Source organism: Propithecus coquereli, unplaced genomic scaffold (genome assembly GCF_000956105.1).
Source record: "Propithecus coquereli isolate 6110/MARCELLA unplaced genomic scaffold, Pcoq_1.0 Scaffold388, whole genome shotgun sequence".
Classification (NCBI taxonomy): Eukaryota; Metazoa; Chordata; class Mammalia; order Primates; family Indriidae; genus Propithecus; species Propithecus coquereli.
In genome coordinates, this window is record NW_012149596.1 from 1666539 (window position 1) to 1681211 (window position 14673).

Genomic DNA, 14673 nt, shown 5'->3' on the forward strand with positions numbered 1-14673 from the left:
ATACAAGAGGTGCTATATCACCATTATTTCTTAAAGCTGAATAGTACTCCATGGTATACATATACCACATTTTATTAATCCACTCATGGAAATACTTCTTTTTTTAAAGGATATGTTCTTGCTAAACACTGTTAATGAATCAAAGGGTAATTGAGAAAATTCTAATTAAAGTGTAAATCTTCCCAAAACTTGCAGTCAATTTTCTGATAGTGCATAGGTATTGGATAAATATCTTAAGAGAGAAAGTGATTAACACCTTATGTAATGAAGATAGCTATTTCCCTGTATTTTATCAAAACCAAATAATCTTTTCACTCCCAATCAAACGTGATTCTGTATGTTGAGCTTGGAAGAGAGTTTGAGAGAGCAGCCTCCCCCAACCACACACGCTGAGCACTCCCACTTGCCAATGAGCAGAGACAACACAGGATGAAAAGGGGACAGATTCTAGGGTAGAGCTCTTTGTACATTCGATTAATATGCGCAGTCCTTATAAAGGGGTTGGGATGTGTTTACTTGCTCTTCTGCTCTGACAGCACAGTTGTAAGAAGATAGGGTCAGAATAACCAATAGACCTATGACTCTGAAACTAAACCGGCCAGATTCTACAAGCTCCCATGATCACTGTAAGAGGTCTGAAAATCTAGTGCTTGAGTATCTGCAAATTGTTTGACATTAAAGGAGTGTCTTTATACTGGAAACATTTCAGAACCACCGGACTAAATTATCCATGGTTCATCCCACATTTAACAGCTTGAGGTATAATCGACATACCGTAAGATTCACCTTTTTTTTTGTTTGTTTTTTTAGAGACAGGGTCTCACTCTGTTGCCCAGGTTGGAGTGCAGTGGCACAGTCAGAGCTCACTGCTGCCTCAAACTCCTGGCTTCAAATGATCCTCCTGTCTCAGCTTCCTGAGTAGCTAGGACTACAGGCATGAGCCACTGCGCCTGGTGACTCACCCATTTTAAATGTAAATTGATTTTTAGTTGTCACACATCTTTAAGTGGATACAGTTCAAATTCCCAACCAACCAATTTACTTCTTTGGGAAAAAAATGAGAGATATGTAATGAAATAGGATGAAGCTGTGATAGGGTTAAGTCCACATTTTATAAACCATCAGAAGGAAAATTCTGAATTGATGCCTCCAATAAGTGCATAAACCATTACTAAAGATAATTCAAAAGCTAATCTCAAATAACTCCTCAACAATGAGTAAACTAGTAACCTTCTACTTCTGAATTCCATGATGCTACAGGAGTCTTTCTAGGGTTTGGAAATATTTACCAACAAAGAAAAATTCTGATTTATCACCCTCTTTTAGATGAACCTCCTCAGGGGGCTTCCCGTGGGCAACAGAAAAAATGCCCAAAGGTGAGTATCTCCCAAATATCTAAAGGACCAGAGAACCTTTGTCCCTCCATGGATTTGAACATTGGTAAGAGTGGGAGAACATCCAAAATGTCCTAGCCCTCACTGCCTCCCTTTGCTCCTGTCTTTATCACAACACCTGATGTAGCATCAATGGCTTGATAGTACTTAACACAATTGTGATAGCTAATACTTCTTTTGTTTTCATAGTGATGCCAGATAGTATTTTAAGCAGTTTGCACAGATTAATTTCTTTAATCCTTATGAAAACTTCTGTGATGTCGTTTCCAGTTATCTCCAAATAATAATGAGCATATTATTATTATTTATAAGTAAAATAATAATAGTAGTAAAATTGAGGCTATTGTGGTACAGGGATGTTAAATAATTTGCCTGAGTTCCAGTGGCGGTGCCCCAAACCATTTCAAAGCTCATTCATGTTTTCATTTGTTTATGAAATTCAGGCGTTGCTCATTAGGTCTTTACCCTACACAGCTGGCTGATGCTTCCATTAGACGCTGACTAAAGGACAGCTGGCCTCTGCTCTACTGCGGGGCCACTCCCACGGTGTGGGAATAGCTTTGACTGTTGACCCCTCCCTATTGTGAGCTCCTTGAGGGCCTCGTCTGCACCTGGGACATCTCTGAAGCCCCAGTCCCAGCCCAGGGGAACCTTCAGAGGTGTCTGCATATTTACTGAATGAGTGATTTCCACAACTGTAGTTGAGAGGTTAAAGGGATCTGAGAGTCAGGTAGCCAGCGTGGAGACCATTATAGAGCAAATTCAAAGAAGAATCATGGAAAAAATGTTAATTTTTATTATTACCACATTTAAACAGTATTTACAAGCTCAGAAAGTATTTTCCCTTAGCCTGTTTTACATGTATTGTTCACTATTTCACAAATGAGAAAGCTCAGTGAAAAGTAGCTTAAGATTGCTGGCCAATGACACATCCTGACACAACAGAATTGATACAGGTACCACCTTGTCTAATTCCACATTCATTGCCAGGGTAGGTTGGTGTGCCACATCTGGCACTGCTTTTTTTGCTGCCTAGATTAATTGATTAATTTCTGTGAACCATTTCTTTCCTCTCCCTTTCCTATATTCATCTCCCCCACATCATTTTTTCCACCAGTGCTTTGTCCCCTGTGTATGTTTTTGTATTTACCATCCCAGTCGCTGCCTACAAGCTTAGACACTATCCCCTATATTTTATAGAAGCACTTTTTGCAGACCTTGTGGATTCTTAGAATGCTATTCTTCCCCCAAATCTTCTGTATACCACACTCTCAATTACATGGAGATTTTTGCTTTTTGCAAGAATGACAGTCTGGAAAGAGCGTGAAGTCAAGCATTCTATTCCTGGAAACTAGTCCTTCACCACTCATTTTGGCCATTCCTTTCCCTTCTAACCTCCCAGGTTCTTCATAATTTAGGTACAGATAGTGTAATGATCTCCCACAGTTATTGAGAACATTGATTAAGGTAATGCATGTGAAAATACTCTTTGTAAGCTCTAAAGCATTAGAGAAATGCCATTGACACTGTTTTATATGTGACCTTCACATTAAGAAGGTGATACCCAAGAAGCCAGCAAAGAAAGGAAATGATTCGAAGGAAGTGCCAGGAACACGTGACTTGGAACGGGCTCAGAGACAGCTGTGCCCCACTGGAAAAGCAAGAACCTCTAGGAAGCAGAGTAAGAAAACAGGTAAGAGGAGAAAACTAAGGAACAAACCCTCTGGCTTTCCTGCCTATGTTTGTGTGTGTGGTATGGGTGTGTAGCATGGACCCTGGACGGGCCTGGGTGCAGGCTGGGCTGAAGAACTCACCCAGCACCAGCTGAGACGTTAAAACATGACTTCCAGAACCACAAATTTGAATTGTCATCCATACAAAAGCCATGTGACTTTGGGCAAGTCTTCTAAATTGTCTGAGCTCCAGATTCCTAGTCCATAAAATGGAAATAAAGAATCGTAGTTCATAAATTGTTTGGAGGCATTAAATTTTTTTTTTTTTTTTTTTTTTGTAGAGACAGGAGTTTCACTATTTTGCTCAGGCTGGTCCTGAACTCCTGGCCTCAAGTGATCCTCCCGCGTTAGCCTCCCAAAGTGCTGGGATTACAGGTGTGAGCCACCGTGCCCTGCCTGGAGGCATTAAATTAAATCTAGAAGGCCTGATGATGTGAAAAGTATTCAAGTAATTCCATCTGTGATAACCTGGGAACATACCTTACTCAGTTCAATGCCTGACACCTAATACAGGCATACTTCAGAGTATTGTGGGTTCAGTTCCAAATCACTGCAATAAAGCAAGTCAAACACATTTTTTGGTTTCCCGGTGCATATGAAAGTTGTGTTTACACTATACTGTATGTAGTCTATTAGGTGCACAATAGCATTATGTCTCAAAAAGCACATATCTTAATTTAAAAACACTTTACTGCTAAAAAGTGCTAAAAATCATCTGAGCCTTCAGCAAGTCCTAATCTTTTTGCTGATAGAGGGTCTTGCCTCAATGTTGATGGCTGCTGACTAATCAGGTTGGTGGTTGCTGAAGGTTGGGGTGGCTGTGACAATTTCTTAAAATAAAACAACAATGAAGTTGCTTTGAATGAAGTTGAAGCAACAATGTTGCTGCATCGATTAACTCTTCCTTTCATGAAAGATTTCTATGCAGTATGCAACGCTGTTTGATAGCATTTTATCCACAGAACATCTTTCAAAATAGGAGTTGGTTGTCTCAAAACCTGCCACTGCTTTATCAACTAAATTTATGTCACATTCTTACTCCTTTGTTGTCATTTCAACAATGTTCACAGCATCTTCAGGAGTAGATTCCATCTGAAGAAACCACTTTCTTCGTTCATCCCTAAGAAGCAACTCCTCATCTGTTCAAGTTTGATCATGAGAAATTCAGTCACATTTCCAGGTTCTGCTTTTAATTCTAGTTCTCTTGATATTTCCACTACATCTGCAGTGACTTCCTCCACTGCAGTCTTGAATCCCTCAAAGTCATCCATGAGGTTTGAAATTAATTTCTTCTAAACTCCTGTTAATGTTGATAATTTGTCCTCCTCCCATGAATCATGAATGTTATTAATGGCATCTATAATGATGAATCCTTTCCAAGAGGTTTTTGATTTACTTTTCCCAGATCCATCAGAGGAATCATATCTGTGGCAGCTATAGCCTTCTGAAATGTATTTCTTAAATAATAAGACTTGAAAGTTGAAATTACTCCATGATCCATGGGGTGAAGAATGGATGTTGTATTAGCAGGCATGAAGACAACATTAATCTGCTTGTACACCTCCATCAGAGTTTTTGGGTGACCACGTGCATTGTCAATGAGCAGTAATATTTTGAAAGAATCTTTTTCCTGAGCAGTAGTTCTCAACAATGGGCTTAAAAGATTCAGCAAATCATGCTGTAAACAGATGTGCTATCACCCAGCCTTTGTTGTTTCATTTATAGAGTACAGGCAGTATAGATTTAGCATAATTCTTAAGGGCCCTAGGATTTTTAGAATGGTATATGAGCATTGGCTTCAACTTAGACACCAGTTGCATTAGCCCCTAACAAATGAGTTACTCTGTCCTTTGAAGCTTTGAAGCCAGGCATTGACTCCTCCTTTCTAGCTATGAACATCCTAAATGGGATCTTCTTCTAATATAAGACTTTTTATCTGCATTGAAAATCTGTTGTTTTCTTCAATTACCTTAGCTAGATCTTCCGGATAACTTGCTGCAGCTTCTATATCAGCACTTGCTGTCTCACGTTGCACTTTTCTTTTATGGTGATGGCTTCTTTCCTTAAATCTCATGAACAAATCTCTGCTACCTTCCAACTTTTCTTCTACAGCTTCCTCACCTCTCTCAGCCTTCACAGAATTGAAGAGAGTTAGGACCTTGCTCTGGGTTAGGCTTTGGCTTAAGGGAATGTTGTGGCTGGTTTAATCTTCTATCCAGACCACTCAAACTTTCTCCCTATCAGCAATAATTCTGTTTTGCTTTCTTATCAAGCATGTGTTTACTGGAGCAGCACTTTTAACTTCCTTCAAAAACTTTTCATTTGCATTCACAATTTGACTAACTGGTGCAAGTCGCCTAGCTTTTGGCCTATCTCAGTTTCCTACATGCCTTCCTCAGTAAGCCTAATCATTTCCACCTTTTAATTTAATCTGAGAGACATATGACCTTTCCTTTCACTTGAACACTTAGAGGCCATGGTAGGGTTATTAACTGGCCTAATTTGAATATTATTGTGTCTAAGGGAATAGGGAGGCCCAAGGAGAGGGAGAGAGACAGGGAACGGCCCATCAGTGGAACAGTCAGAACACACACAACGTTGATCGATTAAGTTTGCTGTCTTCTATGGGTGCAGTTCTTGGTACCTCAAAACAATTACAATAATAACATAAAAGATCACTGATCACAGATCACCATAGCAGATATAATAATAATGAAAAAGTCAGAAATATTGTGAGAATTACCAAAATATGACACAGAGACAAAAAGTGAGCACATGCTATTGGAAAAAATGGCACTGATAGACTTGATGTAGGGTTGCCACAAACCTTCAATTTTTAAAAATAAAATGCAGTATCTATGGAGCATATTGAAGAGAAGTTCAATAAAAAGGTATGCCTGTATGCTCTTAACAAATATATGCTGAACGAAATAAGGCATGAGTGAATGTTCTGGTAAGTGAAGAGGTTAGGAATCTAAACCTGAGAGTGGAAGGAGCCAGAAGCTAAAACTTTAACTGGCATTTGGTCTGTATTGGTGCAGGTCTAACATCTTAGCCTCTCTGAGCCACAGGATGTGAAAACAGAGGATGTAGAAGGCCTGTGGGCACTTGGGAGAGAGGAGGCATCTCCTTTTCTGACAAAATAGGGCCTCACACTCCCCAACCCACCCAAACCTCATTGTACAACTTTTCTCCATCATAGGATACAAGAAGAAGGGTAAAAATTCCTGGACCTACCAGCTGCGGGAAAGAAAGAATCAAATAGCATATGAAGAGATCAGCAACCCTGAAGAAGAAGAAGAAGAAGACGAAGACTGACTCTGTAAGTGACCCTTCGGCCCATCCCCCACACCCCAGCAAATGTGCTGTTCTGTTATTGGTACTGGTATCCCATCTTGTAACTTGTTCCCCAAATCATTCCCTTCTAATCCCCTGGGGTGCAGAATTGAGGCTAAATGATGAGATTTCCAGTGCTCTTCCTATTCCCTGCCCTGTATATCCAGGGATCTTCCCTACACAGGATGCTGTGGGCTCCCAAACCCCAGGTCAGCCCTGACGTGCAGGCCACGCCTTCCTGTAGCCTAGGAGTTCATAAACCAGGTGAGGGAGTCACTGTGGCATGAGCAGAAAGTTCACTTTGAGAAACAGTGGGAGGTACGTGCAGGTCCGGGGGTAGGCCAGAATCAGAGTGTGTGAGCTCTGCAGGTCAGGAGGAATTGAGCATTGAGTTATCAGGTGGTAGGAACTCACTGCTACTTATTTTCCTTCTCTTTCTTTGCCTCTGCTTCAGGGATGTGACACATGCCCGTGATGAGAAGCAGAACCTGATGGCCTTTCACGAACACGGGCATGGCTGTGAACTCCTGGCCATCAGGAATATAGCAAGTGAAAGGAAGAGTTCACAACAGTGAAAAGTTTAGCATTGTTTTTCTTACTATATGCCAAGCATTCTGTTAGATATTAGTATTTCATTGATGAGCAAGACATACCTACTGAATTTTTGTGTCTGTGTATCCATGCACCTACCTTAGAAAACAAGCAGTGTCAGAAATTCTCTGCACAGAAAACACTACCCTTCTCTCTCCCCAGATAGAACTACTGAGGAGGCCGGGTGTGGTGGCTCACGTCTGTAATTCTAGCACTCTGGGAGGCCAAGGCGGGAGGATCGCTCAAGGTCAGGAGTTCAAGACCAGCCTGAGCAAGAGCAAGACCCGGTCTCTACTAAAAATAGAAAGAAATTGGCCAAAAACTAAAAATAGAAAAAATTAGCCAGGCATGGTGGCGCATGCCTGTAGTCCCAGCTACTCAGGAGGCTGAGGCAGAAGGATCACTTGAGCCCAGGAGTTTGAGGTTGTTGTGAGCTAGGCTGACGCTACGGCACTCTAGCCTGGGAACAGAGTGAGACTCTGTCTCAAAAAAAAAAAAAAAGAACTACTGAGGAAAGGTCTGTGTTTAATTCCAGACTTTTTTCTTTGCATTTACACACACATACAAACACTTGTTTCCTGTTCAGCGAGTGCTCCTCGCTGCAAACCCCTATTGTTTACCCTGCATCAGTCACTGTCAATAAATAAATATTTGCAAACTTTTCCCAGTTGTTTACTCTCTGTCATGCTTGCGCACACAGCTCTGTGCACATGTGTGGGTGTTTCTTTAGGACAGGTTCCTAGCAGTGGAGTTGCTGTGTCAAAGGAGTCATCTATACAACAAACACCTAATGAACATGTACTCTATGCCGAGCGCTGTTCTAGGTGCTGGAGAGACATCAGGGAACAAGGCAGACAATACCCCTGCCCACGTGGAGTTGGGATTCTAGTGGAGGATGTTTTCAGTTTTTATCTTGATAGACACCGTCCACCCCAGTCCTGGAGCAGGATTCTCAGGTGGTTGGGTGTACTGGCCCTTTGGCTCTCTGAACAATCTTCAGGTTCAGGGGCTGGGACAATCCACTTGAGAGTGTATAGGAGGAGACAGATGAAACTGTCAACTGGGAAACGTGGAGGAATCGGGAAGAAGGGACCACTATAGGCCATGTGGTGGACAGGAATAGAAGAATCCACTTAGTCTTGATGTAGGGAAGCAACAGATGGAAAAGTCCACTGCACAGAGGCATGAGAGTGCCCACCAAGGGCCTCACAACCAAGAGCGTGGGGGCTGGGGTGGGCTGAGCTCACTGCAGCCTCCAACTCTTGGTCTCAAGTGATCCTCCTTCCTCAGCCTCTCCAGTATCTGGGACTACAGGGGGATAAAAATGTCTGGACCCACCGGCTGTGGGAAAGAAAGAATCTAGTAGCATATGAAGAGATCAGCGACCCCAAGGAAGCCCATCACGCCGGGCTAATTTTTTTAAAAAAAATTTTTGTAGAGATGGGGTCTTGCTATTGCCCAGGCTGGTCTCAAACTCCTGGGTTCAAGAGATCCTCCCACCTTGACCTCCCAAAGTGCTGGGATTACAGGCATGAGCCACTGCACCCTGCCAGTTCTTGCTCTTTCTATCCATTTGCCTATGCTTAGAGTTTCACTGGATATGCTCTTACCTTCTTAATTGTTTTCTCCTGCTTGTTTTGGCTTGTGGTTCTCTTCACCCTTATAATGTCATCTAAGCTGTTTTCTATTTTTCAGGAATTTTTAAAATTTCTGGTCCCCAGACGGCAGCCTTTCTTGTTCCAGTATTTTATGAAATGTTTCCTGTCACTTCAGTGGATTGGTGGGAAGGTAGACAAGTTTGCTCAAACTTGTTTTCCCAGTCATCTTTGAGTAGTTTTTAAGGGTGTTTTTTAAACGTTCCTAGTAGATAATGTTGTTTTAGTTTTATTGTATTGTGTTCACTTGTCATTTTATTACCGGGGCGGGGGGGGGCAGTTTATCAAGATTGGATTTATGGCCTAATACATGGTCATATTTTTAATGTTCATGTGTATTATAGAGAAGGTATAGCCAAACTGTTCACTTTCTTTAATGAATAATTCTTGGAGTTTCATCTTAGAGGCAAAAATGGCTGCTGCTAGCCAATCTGTATGTGATGTTGGAAGGGAATCTGGCTGATTCAGGTGCTACAAATGAACCTTAATTTACCTGATGATTATCCTAAGGCCCATGCCTGCTCTTTATCTCTTTGCATTTCTTTGAGTCTGGCTTTGGAGTGTTTCAGAGGCTTTGTTACACAAAGGAGCGCTTGCCTGCTGTGATTTAAGCTGCGATCTTGTCTCCTTGGATTTCTTTTTTTTTTTTTTTCAGGCAAGCATGAAAATGAGGTTTATTGAGGAGAGAAAGATAGGATTATAGGGCAAGAGCAAGATATAGGTTTACAGAGCCTGGTACATATACCACAGATGACAGCCGGACCCATTGTCGCAGCAAAGGGAGAGCCAAAGGAAGGGCAACGAGCGTCTCCTTGGATTTCTGTGTCAGTCTGATCCCACCTACTTTCTGTCTACCAGGAATGCCTCAGTACTTTTAGTGGCCTACTGATACCTTTTCTTGTTTTCCTGTACTGTTAAAAATTTATCCTTGAAAACATTTTCCTTCAGAGTTCGATGGGCTGTTGGGTGGGACATGGGCTATATCTGCTATCTTGCTGCAATTGGTCTGTTTTTATTTTGCTTATTTTTGTCACTATATAAGTGTGATTTTTCACCATTTTGTTTTATAAATGGTTACTGTTGGCATGTAGAAAACCTAGTATTATTATAGATTAATATAATATTTTGTAACCTGGCTGTGTGCAGCTTCCCCTGCATTTTGGTGCAGGACTCAATCTGTTTTATTCTCCAAGAGAAAATTCACTTCACAAGGCAATAGTTATAAAATGATAATTTGTGGAAGATTTCATAGGGGAGACTGATGGAGAGGAGCAAGTATATAAGTTTACAGAGCTGAGCAGTTTGCTGCAAAAATCACCCAAACTGCCTTTTTCTGCAAAAATATCCCCAAGAAACCACCCTTGGAACAGTGCATGGGAAGGAGAAAGCAGAGGGAATTCCTTTTCTTTTTGATCAAAGTTTACCCCAAAGGCATTAATTCTTCCACACTCTAGATTGCATCATCTGCCCCTCTGGCAGCTGTCTGGGAAACCAGATCGCACGCTTTGAGGTGTAGTGTTTCATACATTCCAAAAGTGGTGGAAGGAACCAGAAAGTCCAGGTATGCAACTCATTGGCCTGACTGTACAGCAGCAGCCAAGGGTGAAAACTAAATACTCCCAGGCAAGTCCTAAGTTCACCTGGTAACTGAAGTAGCCATCTGTGCTAGTTAATTGCCTTTATCTGAAGGAAAAAATAAAACTCGTATCTCTGTGACAAGCAGGTACTTATAGCTTGGAGCAAGGCACCTAGGCTAAACTCCCCTGGTAACAGGGAAACAGGGGCACTAGCTTCCTTGATGTTCACATTTCAAAGAGCTGGCTCCAACGTCTTTACGAAAGACATTCCTGGGTTACAGGCTAGCAAGAAGCTTACGTATCAAAGGAAGGATTTACAAATACAAGTTTTCTCAAGGAAATGCCCCAAGAAAAGCGAAGTGGGGAAAATTCTCTTTCCCTTTTGGCAACAGGAAAAATTCAATTTTATGTTTATTTACTCTTACAATTTTCCCCTTCTGTTACTCTTTTACAGTAACACTACAAATTCTTCGTTATCTCCATCGCTGTTTCTCTGGGTAGTTTACAGCCGCCTAAATATCCAACAAGTCCACAGTAGGATGCAAAGCAAAGCAATTATCAGAATTACAATAGAATGAATTTTTTAATTCAGTATACTACTCACCTTGGGGGACAACCTTTAAATATATCATACTAATGGTGAATGGTGTCAAAGTCGAAACAAAAAAATATAGAGACAAATCTCTAAATTAAACGTTTTATTTGGGAATCACAGAATTGCAGTTTGGGGCATAAACACAAAGCAGTGTGATCTTCAGTACCTCTGAAGAACAAAGATAACGTTAGGAGCTTTATTAGAGAAATGTTGTGTACATGTGTTTCGAAAGGATGCTCACTGGCACTAGAGAAGCTTTTGGGAGCTGGCAAACTCTGATTGGTGAGTTCTGGCAGTAGGTAAAACTAGCCTTAAAGTCATTGCATGTCGTTTGAGCACTTACTAGGTAAAACTGGCCTTAGAGTTACAGCTGGCCATTTCCGCCACTGGCCTTGCAGAAAATTCAATTCTTGGAGCAGGTGCTATGTGCCCCAAGTGCTTTTTCCCCATGGCTCCTCAACTCTGATTTAGTTGGGTATGATGAAAATGACCCAATTTGTGTAATAAACTATCACAATGGTTAAAGCAGATTCCTGCCAAGCGATGCACAAAAATTCTCCTTCATCATACATTAATTTTACTGCTATGTTGTCTTTATTGCTTGTGCTTTCTGACAAAGACTCTCCTTTGACCAAACTTGAGTCAGGCTCCTCTGAGTCCTCTTTCTAACTAGGCCCTGATCTTGGCTTCTGTCTTTGGTCCCATGGTTCTGCCTGTTTAGTCAGTTTTAGCAAAAATCCTGTCAAGTCAGTTTAGCCAGAATCCCCCTACCTCTGATGTTTTCTCTTAGTTATTTCCCATCCACTGACCACCCACCCTGCTCCTTGGCTATAAATCCCCACTTGTCCTTGTTGGAGTTGGAGTCAATCCCTATGTTCAGGGGTGGGGAACCTTTTCATGTTAGAAGGCCGCATTAATTTAGCTGTTAGAAAATAAGGCTGCATTCAAGAAACTTCAATTAGATATACTTAAAAATGTACATTATTTTGCAAAAATCTAACTACTATGTACTTAATAGTATCAAAAAATGAAAACTATTTGTTAATTTTAAAGTTAAATAACCCTTTAATGACTTCGTTGTATCTGTTTTTTGTTGGAAAGCATTTGAATATTTGGTTGCAGCATGGAGGTCCACAGTTTCAGTTGATCCTCTAGATGGGTATTAGTCATTTGTGACCTGAAGGGCATCCTGATTTGGGTTAGGTAGGAGAATGTAGATTAACAGCAATAAGTAGTTGAAAAGCAAGAAAGCATTTTTCGGGCATGTTAATGGAGGCGTGGGTATTCTGCATTTTTCCATATTTCAACAGGATCTTTCTTAGCATCAAACAATGGCTTTAAAATGTCATCTAGTGAGTGCTCAATCAATTCCATCTGTAGTTCTTTAGGTGCCTTGGTGATATCAACTAGGTGAGGCCAAAATGCTAATTCAAGTGTGATGTCATTATTCTCAAAACCAGTGAACCTTTCATTGTATTCTCCAATTAATAGGTCTGTAACAGCTGCATAGTCTTCAAATGATTCATATATATCATCCTGCTTATCAATGACCTTTGCTAACTGGGGAAAATGTTCATCTGAAATTTACTTTTGAAGAAGAAATGTTTTGAAAAAAGATAGCTTTTTTCAAAATGGTTGGATTTTTTGCCACATATCATATATAGATTTAGTTTTACCTTGCAAAGAAATATTCAAGTCATTTTGATTTGACATGATATCACACAGAAATCCTGCATTCCTGTAGAAATCTTCTTTCAATAATTCACATTGCCGATTCTGTTCTTCATATTTAACTATCTGTTCTCACAGAGATAAAATTTTGGCTAACACCTGTCCCTGTGATAACCAACACACTTTAGAATGACATGGCAAACCCACACTGAATACTTCATCATTCAACTTTAGCATGTTACAAAACTGAAGATGCCATGTTGTATTTGCATGAATATAGCTAACAATACTTATAGGTTGTTGCAAAGTGTCACTTAAAATAGTAGCTTAAGCACAGAGATTTTGCTGATGCAAGATACAATGAAAAGAAATGAGAGCATCTGGATCTGTTAATACTTTTTTATCTGAGCAATAAACCCTTCATGTTTTCCTGTCATGGAAGGTGCACTGTCTCTACATACACTCACTAAACTTACCAAATTCAGTCCAACTTCATGACATTTATCTTGAAAGTTGTTGAAGATATCTACACCCTGGGTTCTGTTTGCAAGGGTGCCCAAAGCGAGTAACTCTTAATAGCAAAGAAAATCTTCTGTTATGACCCAAATGAAGTATAAAACCTGCACCAAGTCAGTAGTATCAGTTGATTCATCCAAAGTGATTGAATAATATGTATTTTCCTTTTGAAGTATTGCATGAAATTGTTCTGTTAAGTTGAAGGCTAATTCATGCTGCTGATCAGTTATGGTTCTCCTTGAAAGAGACAGTTGTTTGTACTTTGAAATGTTATCAGGGTCTAAGATCCTACAACTTCAACAATGCATTCTTTCACAATTTTCTACATCACTGCCTTCCCTTTTTTCCCGAGTATATAGGCTATTTTATAAGTTGCTTCAGTGGCATTATTTCCAGGACTTATTGCTGCTTGAAAGAATTGTCTTCGCTTTTGCTTTTCATCTTTTAATTTCTGTAATACAACCTTTTGCGTCTCTCCCTCTAATTTAAAATACTTGTGGTCCTTATGAGTGTTATAATGCTGATGAGCATTGAATTTCTTGAATGTTGATATTTACAGTATCAGAAAGCAAGCAAATCATCTTATCTTTAGCAGAAACAAGATAATATTGCAATTCCCAATCCTCATGTAAAAATCTGTTTTCTTCCTTCAGCATTCTCTTGGTCTTTTTTGACATAATGGGCTGTTAAGCAGACAGAATTAAAAAATACTGTCAAGCTGTACAACTATTCACAAATTCCACTTCAAACAGAAACACAGTGCACCCTTGTCAAAAGCCGGTAACAGACTGGCATACTCGCCATAAATTCTCACCAACCAGCCTCATGTGGCAGTGGTGCCAGTCAGGCGGGGGAAGTTAGAACTAAATCACGAGCACAGCAGCTGTCAATTTAGCCCTTATGGCTTACTGATGTTCTAATTGTGCTGGTCAATCTGGGAGCATTATTTCATTGAAACTTATTCTTTCATATTTGAAATATGTTCATTTTAAAAATAAAATATAAATATAAAAGATGAACAAAAATGTATTAATAAAAATGAAAGGATTTGTTCTGTAAAATCTGGATTCAGTCAAAAGGCCACACTTAAGGACATAGAAGGCCACATGTGGCCTTAAGGCCGCAGGTTCCCCAGCCCTGCCTATGTCAGTCTCCCACTGCAAGACCCCATTGCGTTGGTCCCTATACCTATCACAATAGCACTCCCTTTGAGTAAAGTCTTCCTTACAATCTTTAACAAGTGTCATGAATAATTGTTTTCTTTAACATTTCTCTATGTCTTAAACCTTCTGAGGTCTTGTATGCCTGAAATTGTCTTTATTCCACCCTATATAAAGTTTCTTTCTTTCAGCACTTTGGAGTTATCACACCTTTGTCTCCTTGCCTCCAGTTTGATGTTTGAGAGATCTGGTGTCAGTTTAACCATTCTTCCTTTGTAAGTAACTTCCCATTTCTCTCGAGAAGTTTTAAAAATAATTCTTCTTTGTCTTTCATAATCTTAAATTTCACTGTGACTAGGAGTGTGTGTGCGCGTGTATATGTGTGTGTGTGTTTCTCTTATCCTGTTCAGAATACTATGATCCCTTTATTTATTTTATTTTATTT

General features: G+C 40.2%; 1 protein-coding gene across 1 annotated transcript in view; it reads left to right on the plus strand.

Moving 5' to 3' along the window:
* The window catches only part of LOC105816776, a 29226-nt gene extending 22781 nt beyond the window's left edge, over positions 1-6445 (plus strand). Inside the window, 2 exon segments of the mRNA XM_012652274.1 lie at positions 2952-3087; positions 6330-6445. Of these exon segments, the coding sequence (XP_012507728.1) occupies positions 2952-3087; positions 6330-6445 (252 nt within the window).
* The last annotated feature ends 8228 nt before the right edge of the window (positions 6446-14673 follow it).